The following is an 18679-nucleotide window of genomic DNA, read 5'->3' as shown; positions in this document are numbered from 1 at the left end:
ACATCCTCTATTATTAAGAACATGTAACGCACAAAATACTGATGACAAAAAAAAAATGGGTGCATGAGATTTCTGAAATCTCACAGCAACTGTGATTTTTTACATGCAGTTTTTCAGGCTCACCACTTAAGCTTATAGAGAAAAAAATGCACAAATCAAAAGTGTCTGATGGCACAGCGTTCACAGGACTTAATTTTTTTTAAATTTTTTTATAAAAGAAAAAAGAAAATGGAAAAAAACCCTACATTGTTCTAATGCTTCCCATCGGTCACGGTTTACTTTAATCTACTCTTTATACAGCTGCAGACAATCAATGGCCTCATCAATGTTTTGCTGTGCGTGCAAAAATCTCGGTTACGGCTCTTTCAGACGTGTGTCCAGTGCATGTGGTGACAGTTTTCATGTCTGTTTTTTGCACACGGATTACATCTGTGTGTCATCAGTGTGACACATACCGGCACCTGGGAACCAGAGGTACAGTTAGAGCTGCGCTATTCCTGATGCCGAGTGCTGAAGACCGCTCTCATCATTCTCCCCTGTTCTGCCGGCGATGAGCACTAGCAGGGGAGAATGTTGAGAGTTACATTCAACTGATAACAGTGAGAGCAGGCACCGGCTGATAAGCGTATTCATCAGCCGCTGCCTGCACTATAAATAAATACATTTAAACAACCGGCGTGGGTTTCCCTGTATTTTTGATAACCAGCCAGGCAAAACTGACAGCTGTGGGCTGCAACCATCAGCTGTCAGCTTCAGTAGGGCTGGTTATCCAGAACAGAGGGGTCCCCGTGCTGTTTAAATAAATAATTTCAAGATACGGTGTGGGGTCCCCCCCATTTTTGACAACGAGACTTGCTAAAGCAGACAGCTGGAGGCTGGTATTCTCAGGCTGGTAGGGGGCCATAGATATTGACCCCTTCCCCCCCAATGAATTGATCTTGATATTGATGCCCTAAGTGTTGATCTCCAGTACTGGTTTTTCCAGTCCCGGAAATATCAGGACCTGTGAAATTGGCCTTAAGGCCATTGAGTGGCTGCAGCTGTCACAAACATGGAAGGCAAATTATCTACAGGTACGTAATAGTGATGAGCAAATGTTAAGGTGTAATCCGAAGATGCTGACAAAAGGCAGCACCCGGAAACACTGTGACTACAACTTGAGATTCTGGTTTGGCGTTCATCATAAGTCAAGGCTCGTTAAAGGGTCCATATTGACGTTTTAGGATTGCTACTTCCAATAGATGGCACTAGAGTTCAAGTCCTCTTCCTCACTGAAGAGGCAATTTGCAACAACAGCTGACAGCTGAGGGTTGCAGCCCCCAGCTGTGAGTTTTGCCTGGTTGGTTAAAGATAATAGGGGGGGACCCACGTCGGGTTTTTCATTCATTAATTTAGTTATATTGCAGGCGGCGGCTGAGGAATAACCCGATCATCCGCTCCTGCTGTCACTGTTATTAGAAGCAGCAGGTGTCGGATGATGAGAGTAAGAGTCCCAAAAGCCCCCACCTGCTGTCATCGTTCGGACTTTAATATAACTCTCATCATTCTCTTCTACTCGCGCCGATCGCCGGCAGAGCAGGGGAGACTGATGAGAGCCGGCATCAGCACCTGCCGCCAGGGAACAGCGCTTACTGTAGTGCTTCTTCCCCAGTGCTGATGCGTGTCACACGGAGGACATTCATGTGTTTTCTGTGAGCACGTGTGTGGGACTTTTGCCGTCCATGCTGACGGTAAAAAATGGACATGTCTACGTGTGGGGCACCACAAGGACAAGGTCCGTGGAAACACACTGACATGTGTGTGTGACATGTCTACGTGTGTCAGTGTCTCCGGTAGGTGTGAAAACTGTCACCACACGTACTGGAGACACAGACGTGTGAAAGAGGCCTTAATGTCCCTGCTGAAGAAAGATTTGTGGCATAGTGAACGCTCCCATTTGTCATGAATTTGACGAGCAGCAGTTGCCACTCTCTCGCTCCACCCACTTTGTCAGAGGTAGGTGAAAATAGTGTGAGAAGGCCAAAGTTGCATAACTTTAGTGCAGCTGTAAGTTGTGACAAAAGTTATATCACTTTTCAAAGCTTTTTATACCAGATTACCACTGTAAAAGCTTCAAATCGGGCCCCATTGAGTTTTATGATCAACCAACAAAGATGATGACACACATGTAAAAAGGTTTCAAATCTGGGATGAAAATTCAATTTCTACGGCTTTAGTCACCTTAACTGAATCTTTGCAGTCTCCAAGTGTTTGATTCAATGGGGTCAGAACGTCCTTAATGTCAATGGGACCCCTGGCTTCCGTGTCAGTGGAACACTGCTTGGAGTGATCTATACTTTTCATCTGTCCTATAGGTGGAGGACCAATATTACTGGAAGAAGCTGGGGGCATCAATGGCGGGCTGGAAAGTGACTGTGCTGGAGGAACTAAAATGAAGAGAATAAAGAATGATGAAAATCTTATTCAACACAAACAATGACAGAAAAATTCTGATCTACTCCTAACAATATCTATGTTGCTGTCATATTCCAACAATAAGCCACCACTTCTAGGATGAGATAATCCCTTTCAGCTTTTTTTTCTAGTTAATATGCAATAAAGGAAACTCGACAGGTCCCCCATAACCTACAACCCACCAGTTTGTACAGTCTGTTTTTAATATGTAAATTTCCTTTTGACTAGTCAATAGTTTCCCCAGACTAGTGGTCCCGCTCAGCATGTTATATCACGCCCCGAGGACTTGTAGACCTGATCTGCACGAGCGCATGTCTGGAAAAAAAGAAAGCTGATGTCCACAGAGGAGCTGAAGATCAGCCATCTGAACAGAGCTTCTTCGCTTCCAGACGGGCGCAGTGTGCCTCTGTAACCAGCTTCAAGTGGGGAGAAGTTGCAAAAAAAAAATAAAAAAAAATGCAATTCTGACATTATTTATTCTTACGGTGTACATTTTGTGGTACAAATGAGCTTGCAATATGATTCTGCTCATCAGTACGATTACGGCGATACCAAAAATGTTCAGTCTTATTATTTAGTGGTGAAAAAAAAATTGTTTGGGTCATGTCACCATTTTCCGAGACCCATAATGTTTTCATTTTTCAGGTGGATGAAGCTGAGTGAAGGCTTATTTTTTACAGGGCGAGACATCGTTTTTATTGATACCATTTTGGAATAAATATGATGTTTTGATCGCCGGTTACAGCATTTTTTGTGGTACTAAAGTGACTGACAAAAAAAGTAATTTTGGCGTTCTTGAAGTTTTGCCGCTTATGGTGTTTACCGTTTGGGTTATTAATATTTATATTTTGACAGATCAGTCTTTATTATCTTTATTTTTAACATGTGATCGTCTGGCCGCTGCATATAGTGAATATCACCGTCTCCTCTGAAGCCCCGGCCACAAAAGGCACTGTGCAAAAAGACGTCCTTAAAGAGGTTTTCAACTAACAGTTGAGGTGGACCCCAAACACTCTAAAATACCTTAAGTAACACAAAGAATGGGTACTCACCCTCCCCAGGCCCGATGCCACCTTCCGCCACTGCTCCAGTCTCAGTGTTCTGGCAGCAGTGCTGATGTCACTTTGACAGTCACCGCTGTCACCAATCACTGAGATCAGTAATTCCTTACAGCAGTGATGTGCGCTGTAGTCATGAAGCCAGAAAACCAAGATGCGGAAAGCTTGACCTGGGGAGGGTAAGTGCCTTCTCTGCTTGGTATTTTAGGTATTTTACAGCATTTTGAGTCCAGTTTTCTGAAACTGGAAAAATTCCATCAAAATGGTTTTAGGAACAGCAAAAAAAAAGTCACTGCAGTCTTTTATGTCACTCCCCGTCATACCTCAATGTCCTCGCTACATATATCTGGAAAATCCCCCGAAAAAGAAAAAAAAAAAGCTCTATAGCACTATGACCTGCCACTATTCTACCTTGTTTTACTTTCCATTCCTGTAGAGACTGACAGTACACTAGAACAAAGCCTTGGTATATCAGCCCCAATTTCTTTTTATTTACACAAGGGTATCAGGAGAACACGGACCCCAAAAGTTGTTGTGCAATTTCTCCTGAATACAGTGAGAACCCGTAAGTAGGGAAAACTATTGTTTGGGCACACGCCATGTTGCGTTTGAAAAGCCCCTGATGTACCTAAACAGTGGAAACCCCCCAAAAAAAAAACCATTTTGGAAACTAGACCCCTCAAGGAATGTATCCAGATGTGTGGTGAGAACCTTGAACTCCCACATGCTTCACATAAGTTTATAGTGTAGAGCTCTGGTTGGGGAAAGGGGCAAACCACATTTTTTCCACAAAATTGTAGTTTTAGCCATAAATGTTATATTTTCACAAGGGTAACAGAAAAAGTGGCCCCCAAATTTGGTGCTCAATTTATCCTGACTATGCCGCTACCCCATATGTAGGGGAAAACTATTTTTTGGCTATTGGAGGGCTTGGAATTGAAGAAGCGCCATTTGAGTTTTGAAGCATAAAATTGACTGGCCATGTGGCATTTGGAGAGCCCCCGATGTCCCTTAACAGTGGAAAGCCCTCACAAGTGACCCCATTTTGCAAATTACACCTCTCAAGTGAGCACCCTGAACCCTCAAGGTACTTAAAATAACGCCGTTAAAAAAAAATCACATTTTTCCCACAAATTTGTTGTGCAACTTGTCCTGAGTATGCCGATAGCCCATATGTAGGGGAAAATTACTGTTTGGGCACACGGCATGGCTTTGGAAAGGAAGGAAACTACACCCTTCAAGGATTTTATTCAGGGGTACAGTGAGCATTTTGAAGCCACAGGTACTACACAGAATTTGAAAACATTAAGTCGTCACATGGAAAATTTTCATTTTGTTTCACACAAAAATGTTCTTTTAGCCCCAAATTTGTAATTTTCACAATGGATCTTAGTTGAAAATGGACCCCATAATTTGTTAAGCAATTTCTCCTGAACGTGATGATAGCCCTTATGTGGTCAAAAACTTCTGTTTGGGAATATGGCAGGGCTAGGAAAGTAGAGAGCGCTATTTCTCTGGAATAAATTGTGAATGCCATGTCTCATTTGGAGAGCCTCTGACATGCGAAACAGCAGAAACCCCCCACAAGTGACCCCATTTTGGAAACTAGACCCCTCATGGAATTCAATTAGGGTGTACTGAGAATTTTTAACCTACATGTGATTCACAAAAATGTATAACATTTAGATGTGAGAACAAAAAACACCAAGGTTACTTACCGGTAGCCGGTTTTTCCGGAGCCCATGACAGCACACTTGAGAGAGGGATCCGCCCAGTCAGGACAGGAAACCTACTGAAATAAAAGGGCGGTACCTCTCCCTCGCTTCAGTTGGTTTTCCAGAGCATGAGAGGCCCTTTTGGTTAGTACATGGTAATCCATCACCACATTATAAATATAACAAAATACACCCAGCTAAAAAGTGCGCACCAAAGGGTGAAAAAAGAAGGGAGGGAATATACAGGTGCTGTCATGGGCTCCGGAAAAACCGGCTACCGGTAAGTAACCTTGGTGTTTTCCCGTCTCCCATGACAGCACACTTGAGAGATTTTTGGAGAAAGAACACCTTAGGGAGGGACCACCGCTTGTAGCACCCTTCTACCAAAGGTAAGATCAGACGAGGAGGATAGATCTAGCCGGTAGTGTCTAAAGAAGGTAGACGGAGAGGACCAGGTAGCGGCTTTACAAATTTGATCTATCGATACCTCTGCTTTTTCAGCCCAGGAAGTAGACACGGCCCTGGTGGAGTGAGCCTTGATGCCATCAGGGATCGGGGCGCCACAGGAAGCATAGGATAAGGAAATAGCCTCCCTAATCCACCTGGCAATAGTACACTTGGATACCCCATATCCTTTCCTACTACCCTGGAAGGCTACGAAAAGGGATTGATCTTTTCTCCACTGATTAGTCAAGGATATGTACTGCACAATAGCCCTCCTCACATCCAGTGTATGAAATTTTTCCTCCCCTGGGTTCCTAGGATTGTTACAAAAGGAGGGCAACACAATCTCTTGACTTCTATGAAATTTAAGTACAACCTTTGGAAGGTATGCCGGATCTGGTCTGAGTACTACCCTGTCATCAAAAATTTGCGTGTAAGGAGGGGAGACGGACAGGGCCTGTAAATCACTCACCCTACGGGCTGATGTTAACGCAACCAGGAGTACCGTTTTAAGAGTGAGTATCTTTAATGATGATTCCTGCAGGGGTTCAAATGGACTATTGGTTAGAGCATTTAATACCAGATTTAAATCCCACGGGGGAAGTCTCTGAATTTTTATCGGTCTAGACCTACTACAGGATTTAATAAAGCGGGACACCCATCTATTGGAGGCAAGATTGCAATTATATAAGGCACCTAATGCCGACACCTGGACCTTGAGTGTATTGGTTGCCAACCCCAGTTGTAAACCCGCTTGTAAAAATTCTAAGATGGTACCCACAGGAGCCTTGTCCCCCAAAGGTTGCCCCGAAAAATCCAGAAACTTTTTCCACGTTCTACCATAAATTCTAGATGTTACTGGTTTTCTACTTTTTAATAAGGTGGAAACTAACCCCGGCGAAAACCCCCGCCTACTTAGTAATGCCCTCTCAAATTCCAGGCTGCAAGATGGAAGCCCTTCACCTGAGAGTGGCATATTGGGCCCTGGGTTAGTAGGTCCGGAATCTCTGGTAGGATCCACGGATCGGTTATAGACATTTGTCTCAGGAGGGAGAACCAAGGTCTTTTCGGCCAAAATGGAGCAATCAATATTACTCTCGCTTGCTCCATTCTGATTTTCCTCACTACTGCTGGTATCATTGCTATTGGTGGAAACACATACGCGAGACTGAAATCCCATTGAATCTGCAGGGCATCTACTGCGAAGGGATTCTCCCTCGGGTCTAGTGAACAGAACCTGTCTACCTTCCTGTTGTTTAGAGTGGCAAACAAATCTATCACAGGTAAGCCCCAGGCCTGCACTATCTCTTGAAAGACCCGGGGATTTAAAGACCACTCCCCCTGCCTCAGTGCCTTGCGACTTAGGTAGTCTGCTCTCGAATTCTCGATTCCCCTTATGTGAAGAGCAGAGAGGGATAGCAGGTGGTGTTCTGCTATTTGTAGGAGGACAGACGCTGACTTCATTAGGGAAGGGGATCTCGTCCCCCCTTGGTGGTTGATATATGCCACCACTGCGCGATTGTCCGACATGACCCTGGTATGGTGGCCCTGAATGATGGGAAGGAAGTGTTTCACAGCTCTTTCTACGGCCCATAATTCCCTTAAATTTGACGCTTGTTGTGACTCTAGATGGGACCACGATCCCTGAACAGAGAGAGTCCCTAAATGAGCTCCCCATCCTGTACCGCTTGCGTCTGTGGTGATGACCTGTTCTATCGGAGTTACCCACTGGACCCCAGATGTTAAATGATTTCTTATGGCCCACCATTTTAGCGAATCCGTTACCCCCAATGAAAGACACAGCTTGCCCTCTAAACGCCCTTTTAACAGTTTTTGCGCCGACAGGACCTCCCACTGTAATAATCTTAGGTGGAATTGAGCCCATCTTACTGCGGGTATACAGGACGTCAGAGAGCCCAGCAAGGACATTGCTTTTCTCAAAGTCATTACAGGGTGTTGAATTGCTGTTTCCACAAGATTTTGGATTTTGACCAGCTTGTTTTCTGGTAGAAGACAAAGCTGACGCCCGGAGTCCAGAACCAGGCCTAGAAAGGACTGAACCGGCTCCGGCGTCAACCTTGATTTGGCAAGATTTATTTTCCACCCCAGCAATTCTAGTGTCGTCATAACCTCTTCTATTTGTGACAGGCAGTGCGCCGCTGAGTTCCCTATTATCAGGAAGTCGTCCAGATATGGAACAATTACCACGTCCCGTGAGCGGAGGAAGGACATGACCTCTGACATCAGCTTGGTAAAAATTCTTGGCGCTATTGACAGGCCGAACGGGAGGGCAGTGTACTGATAGTGCCTGAGACAACCTTGGACATAAACCGCTACCCTTAGGAATTTTTGAAAATCTTGATGAATTGGGACGTGATAATAGGCGTCTTTTAAATCGATAGCTGCCATGAAGCACTGTGGGAACAAGAGTTTTATCGCTGTATTTACAGACTCCATTTTGAAGGAACAGTTTACTACCGATTGATTGAGGCGTTTTAGATTGACGATAGTTCTTAGTGACCCGTCTGGTTTTTTTATCAAAAAAAGAGGGGAATAAAAACCTTTTCCCTGTTCCTTGCACGGGACTTCTATCAAAACACGTTTTGAAACCAGCTCTAGTACCTCTGTTTCCAAGGCTAGCTGCTCTTCCGGGGTTTTTCTTTGGGGTGTTGAAATAAAAGTCCGTCGCGGTGGATAAACAAAATCTATTTTTAGGCCGTCTTTGACCACCATCAGAGCCCAATGAGAGGGGGAGATGTTTACCCAGGCTGGGAAAAAAGATGAAAGCCTCCCCCCTACTGGCCTGGCGTCATTGGGAGGGCTTTTTAGTTGAAGTTGAGGGACCTTTAAACATATATCCAGATCCCCTTTTGTCTCTGGAGTCCCAGCCCCTTCTGTCTCCCGGGGGGCGGCCTCTACTAAATTTGCCCCTCCGAAAATAAGGCCTTCTAAAGTCCACTGGAAAGCGAGGAAAACCCTTTTTCCTGTCACCGGCTTTTTCCAGAATGTCCTCCAACTTTTTACCGAAGAGGAAATGGCCATCACAAGGTATAGAACAGAGTCTGTTTTTTGAGGGCAGGTCTCCCGGGCACCCCTTTAACCAGAGAGCACGCCTAGCTGCATTGGATAAACCTGCAGCTCTGGCCGCCAACCTTACGGAATCTGCTGATGAATCTGCTATAAAGGCGGCTGCCCCTTTAGCCATAGTCACATTAGATAAAATTTCGTCCCTTGGAGCTTTAGATGTCAACTGCTCCTCTATTTGCTGTAGCCAAACAATAAGGGAACGAGACACACAGGTTCCTGCAATTGCAGGTTTCAGAGCGCCTGCGGTTGCTTCCCAGGTGTGTCTTAAGAAACCGTCCGCCTTTTTATCTAAGGGGTCCCTTAATACTCCAGAGTCCTCTAAGGGAAGGGATAGCTTTTTAGAAGATTTTGCTACTGCGCCATCAATCTTAGGCACTTTATCCCAAGTCTCTGAATCTTTTTCCTCAAAGGGGTAACGTCTTTTAGAAGCCGAGGGCAGATTACCCGATTTTTCCGGCTTTTTCCATTCTTTTTCAATAAGGGCTTTTATTTTGGAGTTAACGGGAAACGTACGTTTTCTTTTTTCCTCCAACCCCCCGAACATAATGTCCTCCAGGGATTTGGCTGTCTTCTCATCTTTTAGGCCCATAGAAGCTCTAACGGCTTTAACCAGTTTGTCCATGTTTTCGGTAAGAAAGCATGGACGCCCCCCAATATCACTATCTGAAGAGGAGCCAGGGGACTTAGAGGCGGAGGAGCAGGGAGACAATGGATCCTCCTGATATTCCTCTTCAGAATGAGAAACCTCCGACGCGGAAACTGGTTCTGGGTCTCTACTACCCTTTTTCTTAAGGGCCGCTTTAACAGAGCCTTCTACTTCTGCTCTAATTATTGCCCTTAGAGTAGAGGCAAAGTCAGGGGTTTCTTCCTGGATGGTTTTTTGAATACAATCTAAGCAAAGACTTTTCTGCCACTGGACTGCCAACGGAGCTCTACAGAGGGCACATTCCTTATTCCTGGTCTTGGAGCTAGCCTTCCTCGGCGCCTGCCAAGTAAACAGAAAATGTAGCCTATTACCACCAGGGTGACATTCACGTAGATCACTCACCACCCGCTGACCACAAACGGTACCGGAATCTGAGGCGGACTAGGAGCACGTGGAACGATTCTTCTGGGGGTAGAATCCTGAGACGACCGACCAGGGCGTTTGCCACTCCTTGCGCTCGAGCGGCTATCCTTTTTGGTACGCTGGTGAGCAGGCGTATCACTTGACAGGGGCTCACGCTGCTGCTGCTGCTGCTGTAAAGGCTGCTGCTGCTGCTGCTGGAGTTCCATACGATCCTCCATGTCTGGAATAGCTGTATGGAAATGAGCGTTGTTCCAGCGTTATTTCTCCCTTAATAAAGGGTACTCGTGCTCTCCACCTCTTCCGGTGACCGTTGCGCTCTTTTTCCTTCCCCCTGGATACCGCCGGGTAGCCTGTGGCGTTACCGGCGTTCTCTGCATGGGCGCCGCCATCTTGGATCCGGCACGCCGGTCTGACGTCACGCGGGCACGCCCACTCCCAGCGTACCTTGCGCGCAACGTCAGCCGCGCACCCGGAAGTGGCCCAGCTAAGGGGGAGAGAGCGGCGTGGCGGACAGAGACCGGCCCCAGGAGTCCGGACTGTGCCGGACCGACGCCCGCACGTGCGCAAGAGCCCTATGGGATCTGCGAACGGCGCTACCGCTCCTGAAGGCCGACATACAGGCGCCCTGCCTGTGCTTCCAGTGCCGGGACAGGAGCGGGTAAGAAGATCTTCTGTCAATAAAATCGAACCGCCGTTCTTCAGCACAAGGGGTTCCCATCAGGACAGGAAACCCAACTGAAGCGAGGGAGAGGTACCGCCCTTTTATTTCAGTAGGTTTCCTGTCCTGACTGGGCGGATCCCTCTCTCAAGTGTGCTGTCATGGGAGACGGGAAAATTAAAGTTTTTCCACTAGAATACTGTTTTAGCACCAAATTTATAATTTGCAAGAGGGGGAATGGGAGAAATCGCACCCCACAATTTTTTATCCAATTTCTACCGAATGTGATTTCACTGTTTGAGCATATGGCAGGGAACGGATGAGAAAGAGCGCTACTTGACTGCAGATTTCGTTTATCTAGATTGTGGGCTTTATTAGCCGAGTCCCTAGGGTGCCAGAACAGCAGAAACTTCTCCCAGGTGACCCAATATTTTTTTTTAAATTCGTTTATTTAAACGCTTAATTCACATGTACATACACAGTTAACATATTTCCAGGTCAGTGCAGGTACATCATAACGATAGATTCATTAACATAATGTTATATACACCGATCAGATTATGCATATTTAAGATATAATAGTATGTCACATATACTGAAAATCCTAAAACTCAACCTGTCTTACTGCCTAAACAAAACAAACTCCATCACCTTAGTATAACGGTTTCAGTGCTCAGCGTGAATCGTATAGTCTCTCAACTCTTTACTATACTGAATCTAGGCCCTTAATCACGTGATGACATGGTGAGATACGACGAGTTCCATAAGTCCCAGATTTTATTAAATTTCTCTAAACAACCTCTATTCTGGTATAAGGTGCGTTCATACGGCACAATCAGATTTACCAACTCTATCCAGGCCCTAAGAGACGGATGTGGAGTGCCCATCCAACGCAAGGCAATCAATTTTCTTGCCAGAAAAAGTGTCTCCCTCAAAAAAATTTGAACGTGGTGGCCCCACATTTCCTCCTCCAGAATCCCAAACAAACACACTGCCGGGGTCAAGGGAACAGGAATATGTACAAGGGAAGTCAACAACGAGGCTACCTCTCTCCAATAAGACATAATAACTGGGCATTCCCATATCATGTGTATGAAATCCGCCTCCTCCATATGACATCTAGTACATTCAGAAGATCGGGACCACCCAATTTTAAATAGTCGCAATGGGGTTAGATATGATTGATGCAGAATATATAACTGTATCATTTTATTGTTAGCCGAGGGGGACACCTTGGTCGGGGACTCAAGGGCCATCTCCTAGTCCTCACCCTGTAAGTCAGGTATCAGGACTCTCCACTTTTCCCTTATTGGCAACAAAGTAGCATCAGCACCCACGGACAACATGTAAGTATACAATGCAGAGATAAGACCACGGGGTCCCTGTGACTTAAAAATCCCTATCAGTGGGAAGGAGGATATTACTTGTGTCACCTCTACACTTCGAAGATGTGACTGAATCGCCGATCTAAGTTGAAGGTATCGGAAGAACTGAGGCCTCGGTATATCATACTTATGCTGGATTTGTTCAAACGACATTAGGGTTCCCTGTTCATAAAGATCATTAAGCGACAAAACACCATGCGACGTCCAAAACTGAGCGGAAGGGTGATTCAGTAAGCTCGGGAAGTATTCACTATCCCATAATGGCATTTCAGCTACAATACCATCAAAACGGATTACCTTTTTCACTTGTCGCCAAATCAACCTTGCCAACCGAAGCAATGGCAATAACTTAGGGACAGAGGGTTTGTTTATTTCCAGGAAACCCAACGGGCAGCTGATCTTGGCAGCATAAGCCAGGTGGTTCTCCGAGTTTGGTAAATCGCTCCCAGGCATCCATTTTCCCAGAGCTCTAAGCTGTCCAGCCAAGTAGTATAAAAAAAAGTCTGGCAACGCCGCCCCTCCCATTTGCTTAGATCTGTGTAAGGTGGATAATTTGAGTTTGGGTCTAGCCCTCCCCCAGATAAAGGATGTAGTTAAAGAGTTTAAGTTGGCAAAAAAGGATTTAGGAACCGGTACTGCACTATGTTGGAGGGAGTAATTAAGCTTCGGGAGGAGTATCATTTTTATCAAATTTATACGGCCCGAGACAGATAGAGGCAGTTTACTCCATATAGCAAATTTATGTTTAACGAATTCCAGCAACGGGAGAATATTAAATTGTAAATCCAGTCTACTATCTTTTGGTATAATTATTCCTAGGTATTTAAAGCTAGTGACAACCGGCAATAGGGACAGCGTAGTAGTGTGCTGCCGAGCCATGAAAGAGAGGCATCAAGGCAGATTTATCCCAGTTAATATATAGTCCGGAACGTCTACTGAATCCCTCTATAGTAGTGATCACGTGTGGCAAGGTCTCCTCCACCTCATCAAGAAATACAACCATATCATCCGCATATAGACCGACAGTATCCACGCGGTCTGCTATCGTAATGCCCTTAACCAACGGGGAGGACCTCATACGAATCGCCAACGCCTCGATTGCAAGAGCAAACAAGGCCGGAGATAGAGGACATCCCTGGCGAGTCCCTCTCTTTAAGGAGAAAGATTCAGAAATAGAATTATTGATAATTATCCGGGCTCTTGGTTTCAAATATAATGCTGCAATCCATTTTTGGAATTTAGGACCAAATTGGAATCGCTGTAAACATGCAGACAGAAAAGGCCATTCAAGGGAGTCAAATGCCTTAGCCGCGTCTAGTGAGGCCACGGCCCATTTATTCTCAGGTACCAACGTACTGTATTGAGCTATTGATTGAACCCTCCTGATATTAATAGAGGTACTCTTACCCGGCATAAAACCTGTCTGATCTGGATGTATTATATCTAATATTACCGTGTTTAATCTAGTAGCTAGAATTTTAGTGAAAATCTTATAGTCCACATTAACTAATGAAATAGGACGATAAGATCCGCAGTCCAGGGGGTCCTTCCCTTCCTTTTTTAAGACTATGATATTTGCTTCATAATAAGAATCCGGCAAGGAACCTCCCTCCCAAATCCCCTGAAATACTTTCAGCAGAGTTGGAACCAGAGCATCTCTATATTTTCTATATATTTCTATAGGGAAGCCATCCGGACCAGGCGCCCTGCCAGAAGCCATGTCAGATATAGCCTTGTTCACCTCGTCAAGAGTAAAGTCAGCGTCTAAAAAGGCTTGTTGTGCAGCATTCAACGCGGGGAATACTAAATCTGATAAATAACTTAGACACTCCGAGGTATCAGAGTCTCCCCTGGAACTGTACAGCTCTTTATAAAAATCACAAAAACATTGGAGTATGTCATCTGTCGAGGTTACTACAGAGTCATCTGGTTTCCGGATTTTAAGTATAGTGTTGGACGTACTGTGCTGGCGCACCATGTATGCTAGGAGCTTACTGGACTGATTTCCCAGTTCAAAGTATGTCTGTCTAGTAAAAAATAGTTTGCGCTTAGACTTAGTGTCAGTATATTGACTATGGAGTCTGTGCAAGTGTAGCCACTCCATCCTGTTCTCATTCGTCTGGTTAGCTATATAGGCCGCCTCCGAGTCTCTCAGTCGCTCGTCCATGTCATCGTCTTCCTTTGAGGTCTGTCGCTTAATATACGAAATAGTAGAAGACAAACAACCCCTTAGGTATGCCTTAAGGGCGTCCCAGAGAATATTAATATTTTGCGGCATAGGGTGGGATGCAATAAAACAGTCCAGTTGGTCAACAGTCCGGTCCTCTGGGCCCATTAACTTCAGCCAGAATGGATTTACTTTCCACGTTATAATGTTCCTCACCCGACCCAACTTAAGTTTAAGGATCACTGGACTATGGTCTGAAATTCCTCTATTCCCATGACACATCTCCCTCACCCGTACTGCCAAGTTACTGGAGCCGAATACATAGTCCAAGCGAGACAAAGTACGTCTGACAGACGAATGACAAGTAAACTCCCTTACGTCGGGGTGATGCATTCTCCAAAGATCCAACCAGCCAGTACCTTCCATGAATATTGACAATCGAGATGGTGAAGGACTTACATCTGTGTTCTCTCCATCGAGCCGAAGTCTATCCATACCTTCATTCATTAACATATTGAAATCTCCCATACAGAGAACATGCGCATCTGGATAGTTTAAAGCAAAGTCGACCGCCTTCTTGACAACCGACATGTTAGCAGGAGGAGGGTTATATATACACATTATAACATACTCCTCTGAATTCATATTCGCATACACAAACACAAAACGACCTTCCGGATCCCTCCGAACTTCTCTGACCTCCCATCTAATATCCTTATGGATTAACAAAGATACTCCTCTAGAATAACTAGTATGAAATGTGTGCACAGACCATTGTACCCAAGGCTTCTGCACATATCGAGCCGAGTCTCTAGTCAGGTGTGTTTCAACTAAAGCTACTACATGAGGGCGATAACGTCTTATCTGAGAAAATACTTTGACTCTCTTACGAGGCGACCCTAGACCTCTCACATTCCAAGTCATGCATGTTACTTCAGACGCCATATCTCATCAGTTTAGAAAATATAGTATCACGTCGAGTGCCCGTCACGCCGGTGATGAAGAAAAACATGGCAGTAATGTCTATATAACTAACAATGAACAAAATCAAAACATTGAAGATCAAAAAATACTTCTTAAGGGAGCAAAAATTTGTGCTCCGCATAACCCAGTCCAAAAAAGGGGATACCATCTCTGGATGCAGAGTTCGGTAAAGTTGTTTCCTAGGGCGCTGGCAAGGGAGCTCCCCTCATCAACAAGGAAAATCCGGCGAGAGAGTTCCAGACCCTTAATAGAAAGAAACTAGAAAATCTGCCCGACAAGAGGGCTCCTCTTTTTATAGATCCATGTAAATATAAACAGCAGCCAACTTAGGATTTCTCTCCTCTCCCGTCCACTCCCACACACGACCGTAGCCACTCTTCAGCGTCCGCCGGGGTGGTAAAAAAGGATAAGAACCTTTATACACGACCCTGAGTCTAGCAGGATAAAGCATTGAATACACGATATTTTCCCCCCTCAGTCGTTTCTTTATCTCCATGAACTGAGACCGTTGTTTTTGTAACTCCATAGAAAAGTCTGGGAATATCGAGACAGTAGCGCTGTTAAATTTAATAGGACTTTTTTGCCTCGCCATACGAAGAGCCATATCTCTGTCTCTGGAATTAAGAAGGCGGGCCAAGAAGGGTCTCGGTGGAGCGCCTGGAGGAGGAGCTTTTGTTGGGACCCTGTGGGCCCTCTCCACAGCAAATGTAGGGGAGAATTCATCTCCCAGAATATCTCTGAGCCAGCCCTCCAAGAATTTTTCAGGTTGTTGGCCTTCTGAGCGTTCCGGCAGGCCTATAATACGGATGTTATTTCGGCGTAGCCTGTTTTCCAGATCATCCGCCTTCTGTTTCCAAGCATTTATGGAGCCAGCCACTTTTGTCAATTTAGCTTCCATAGGTGCGGAGTTGTCCTCCAAGCGAGACACCCGTGTTTCAACCTCTGTAATACGGCCCTTCATAGACTGCATATCTTGACGGAGGCGCCCCACCTCAGAGTGCACTTCCTCTATCTTCCCAGTTAGAGAGGTTCTAGTCAGTGATATAGCTTGCATCAGTTGTTCGGATGCCTGTCTCAGAGTTAAGTCCTCCTGATCTCCATCCCCCTCATCCTCGGAGGCACGATTTTGTACCTGGGTCTCAGATTTCCCCATAGGAGAAGTATTATTCTTTTTTGAGCGCAGATTATCAGGAGGATCAGATCGTGTAAATTTTTTAAGTTTTTCAGCTGCACTTAGGTTTTTGGTGCGATGTGCGGACGACATAGTGAGGATCAGTTAGTATTTTAATAGGGTACAGATTCTGCCCGGACAATGCAATACTGTGGCACAATACCCAAACAGCCTATGGGGCCCTCTCAGCCGTGCACCACAAGGTTAATGGTAGATTATAATCCAACCCAATGTACTCTCAGGAGATATAGGGATCCAGGAAGTAGTTCCAGCAGCGAACAATAAGAGTGTAGTATCTGCATTCAATGCTCAGGATTACACCCAGGCAGTTGTAGTATATAGTTAAAACATGGCAAATCCACACCCACCGCGCAGGTAGTGGAGCGGGGAAGAAGTTCCAGTGTAGTATGCGCCAGGAACAGTCAGCGCTATAAAGCGTTGTGCGGCACTGATGAGGGGGAGCCCGGGGCCCGTTTCTTAGGGCACACACCGTAAGACTCCCCTCCCGTACCTTGAAGAACTGCACCGGAGACCAGCCAGCTCTCTCCCGTGCAGCAGGATTTGCTTCGCGCCTTCCGCCGTCAGCGCGCGTGGTTAGTGAAAATGGCCGCCGCCTCTTGCAGCTCCGTCCTCCGTCCAGGCTCTCCCGGAGCTCACCCGACCGAAGCCGCCCACGCCGCCTCTCTGAAGCCGGGCACCTCCAGGCACCTAGGGGAACACAGCGGTGGTTCGGAAAACCCTCGCGGGCAAGTATTAACAGAGGATTCAGGTCAGGATTATTGGAGCTCCAGCCAGACGCGTCCTCACAGCTCCGCTACATCGCCACGCCCCTCCAGGTGACCCAATATTAGAAACTTCACTGCCTAAGGAATTCTTATAGGGGTGTAGTGAGTATTTTGAACCCATAGGTGCCTCATAGAATTTTATAACATTGAGATGTGGAGATTACATTTTAGTGGAACAAATTTTTCATGAACCACAAACGTAAGTAGGAGAAACGGAACCCCATAATTTATTGTGCAATTTCTCCCAAACGCGGTGAGGCCCCACATGTTGCCAGTAATTATTGTTAGGCCACGCGTCAGGGCTGAGAAGGTAGGAACGCTATTTGGCTTTTGGAGCACAGATTTTGCTAGGATAGTTTGCGAGCGACATTTGCGGAGTCCCAAAGGTACCAGAACAGCAGAAAACTCCCAAAGTGTCCCCATTGTAGACACTGCATCTCTCAATGAATTCATCTACGGCTGTAACAACTATTTTGTAACATCCACACCAGGTTTTTTTTCTGGAGAAATGCAAATATGCCAGTTTACTGCTCAAACATTGTGCCCCTATACAGTGCAGAGTCCCCATATATCGTAGTGGCCCAAGACATTGTGTCCAGCATGTACTTCTGGTTACAGGCACCCCGTATATTAAAGGGCCACTGTCACCCCCTCCAGCCGTTATAAACTAAAAGAGCCACCTTGTGCAGCAGTAATGCTGCAGTCTAACAAGGTGGCTCTTTTAGTTTTTGATTCATTTATTACCTCAATAAAGCGTTTTAAAAATTGGCCACACATACCAGATATTGTCCCAGGAAGCGTCCTGTATGAATCCCCCAACTGCCGTCACTCTTCTCTTCAGGGCCGATGGTACCCGCCCCCTTCGCGTTGTTGCTTCTTAAATCCGGCGCCTGCGCTGTGCGTGCCTGCCTGGGGCCTGCGCAGTGTTCTTTGTCAGTCACATCTCAGATGCCGGGTGCCTGACTGCGCCCTGTTACTGAATCCCCGCCCCGCACTGTGTTATTCATTATGCACAGTGCGGGGCTGGGGTTCCTGGGAAGGCGGGGGAGCGTCAGAGATGGTAGAGCGTCCTAGATGGGGGAGCGCCTGAACAGCGCAGTGCGCATGCCCAGGAACGCCAGCCCCGCACTGTGCATAATGAATAACACAGTGCGGGGCGGGGATTCACTGCACAGGCGCAGTCAGGCACCCGGCATCTGAGATGTGACTGACAAAGAACACTGCGCAGACCCCAGGCAGGCACGCACAGCGCAGGCGCCGGATTTAAGAAGCAACAACGCGAAGGGGGCGGGTACCATCGGCCCTGAAGAGAAGAGTGACGGCAGTTGGGGGATTCATACAGGACGCTTCGGACCGCCTCCTGGGACAATATCTGGTATGTGTGGCCAATTTTTAAAACGCTTTATTGAGGTAATAAATGAATCAAAAACTAAAAGAGCCACCTTGTTAGACTGCAGCATTACTGCTGCACAAGGTGGCTCTTTTAGTTTATAACGGCTGGAGGGGGTGACAGTGGCCCTTTAAGTTCTCTCTCTCCCCCCAGTACAATAATGCCAAAAATATGGCTGCTTACTGTGGTTTAGGCACAGTGTGGCTCAGAAGGAGGGGGCATTTGGATTTGGGAGCGCAGAATTCACTGGATTTTATTTGAGGGGGTGCTGGAGCTGTGTCGCTTTTCCAGAGACTTTGTTGTAACAGTAAA

At 46.0% G+C, this 18679-nt stretch overlaps 1 protein-coding gene across 1 annotated transcript in view; it reads right to left on the bottom strand.

The window, feature by feature from the left end:
• Nucleotides 1-18679, bottom strand: part of SRA1 (steroid receptor RNA activator 1) — a 33475-nt gene that overhangs the window by 11291 nt on the left and 3505 nt on the right. The window contains exon 3 of the mRNA XM_077266130.1: nucleotides 2221-2426. Coding sequence (XP_077122245.1) covers nucleotides 2221-2426 — 206 coding nt within the window. The remainder of the gene's footprint in view (nucleotides 1-2220; nucleotides 2427-18679) is intronic.

This window comes from Ranitomeya variabilis, chromosome 5 (assembly GCF_051348905.1).
Source record: "Ranitomeya variabilis isolate aRanVar5 chromosome 5, aRanVar5.hap1, whole genome shotgun sequence".
Classification (NCBI taxonomy): Eukaryota; Metazoa; Chordata; class Amphibia; order Anura; family Dendrobatidae; genus Ranitomeya; species Ranitomeya variabilis.
Note: the sequence above shows the minus strand (reverse complement) of the source record. Positions and strands in the feature narration are given on the sequence as shown.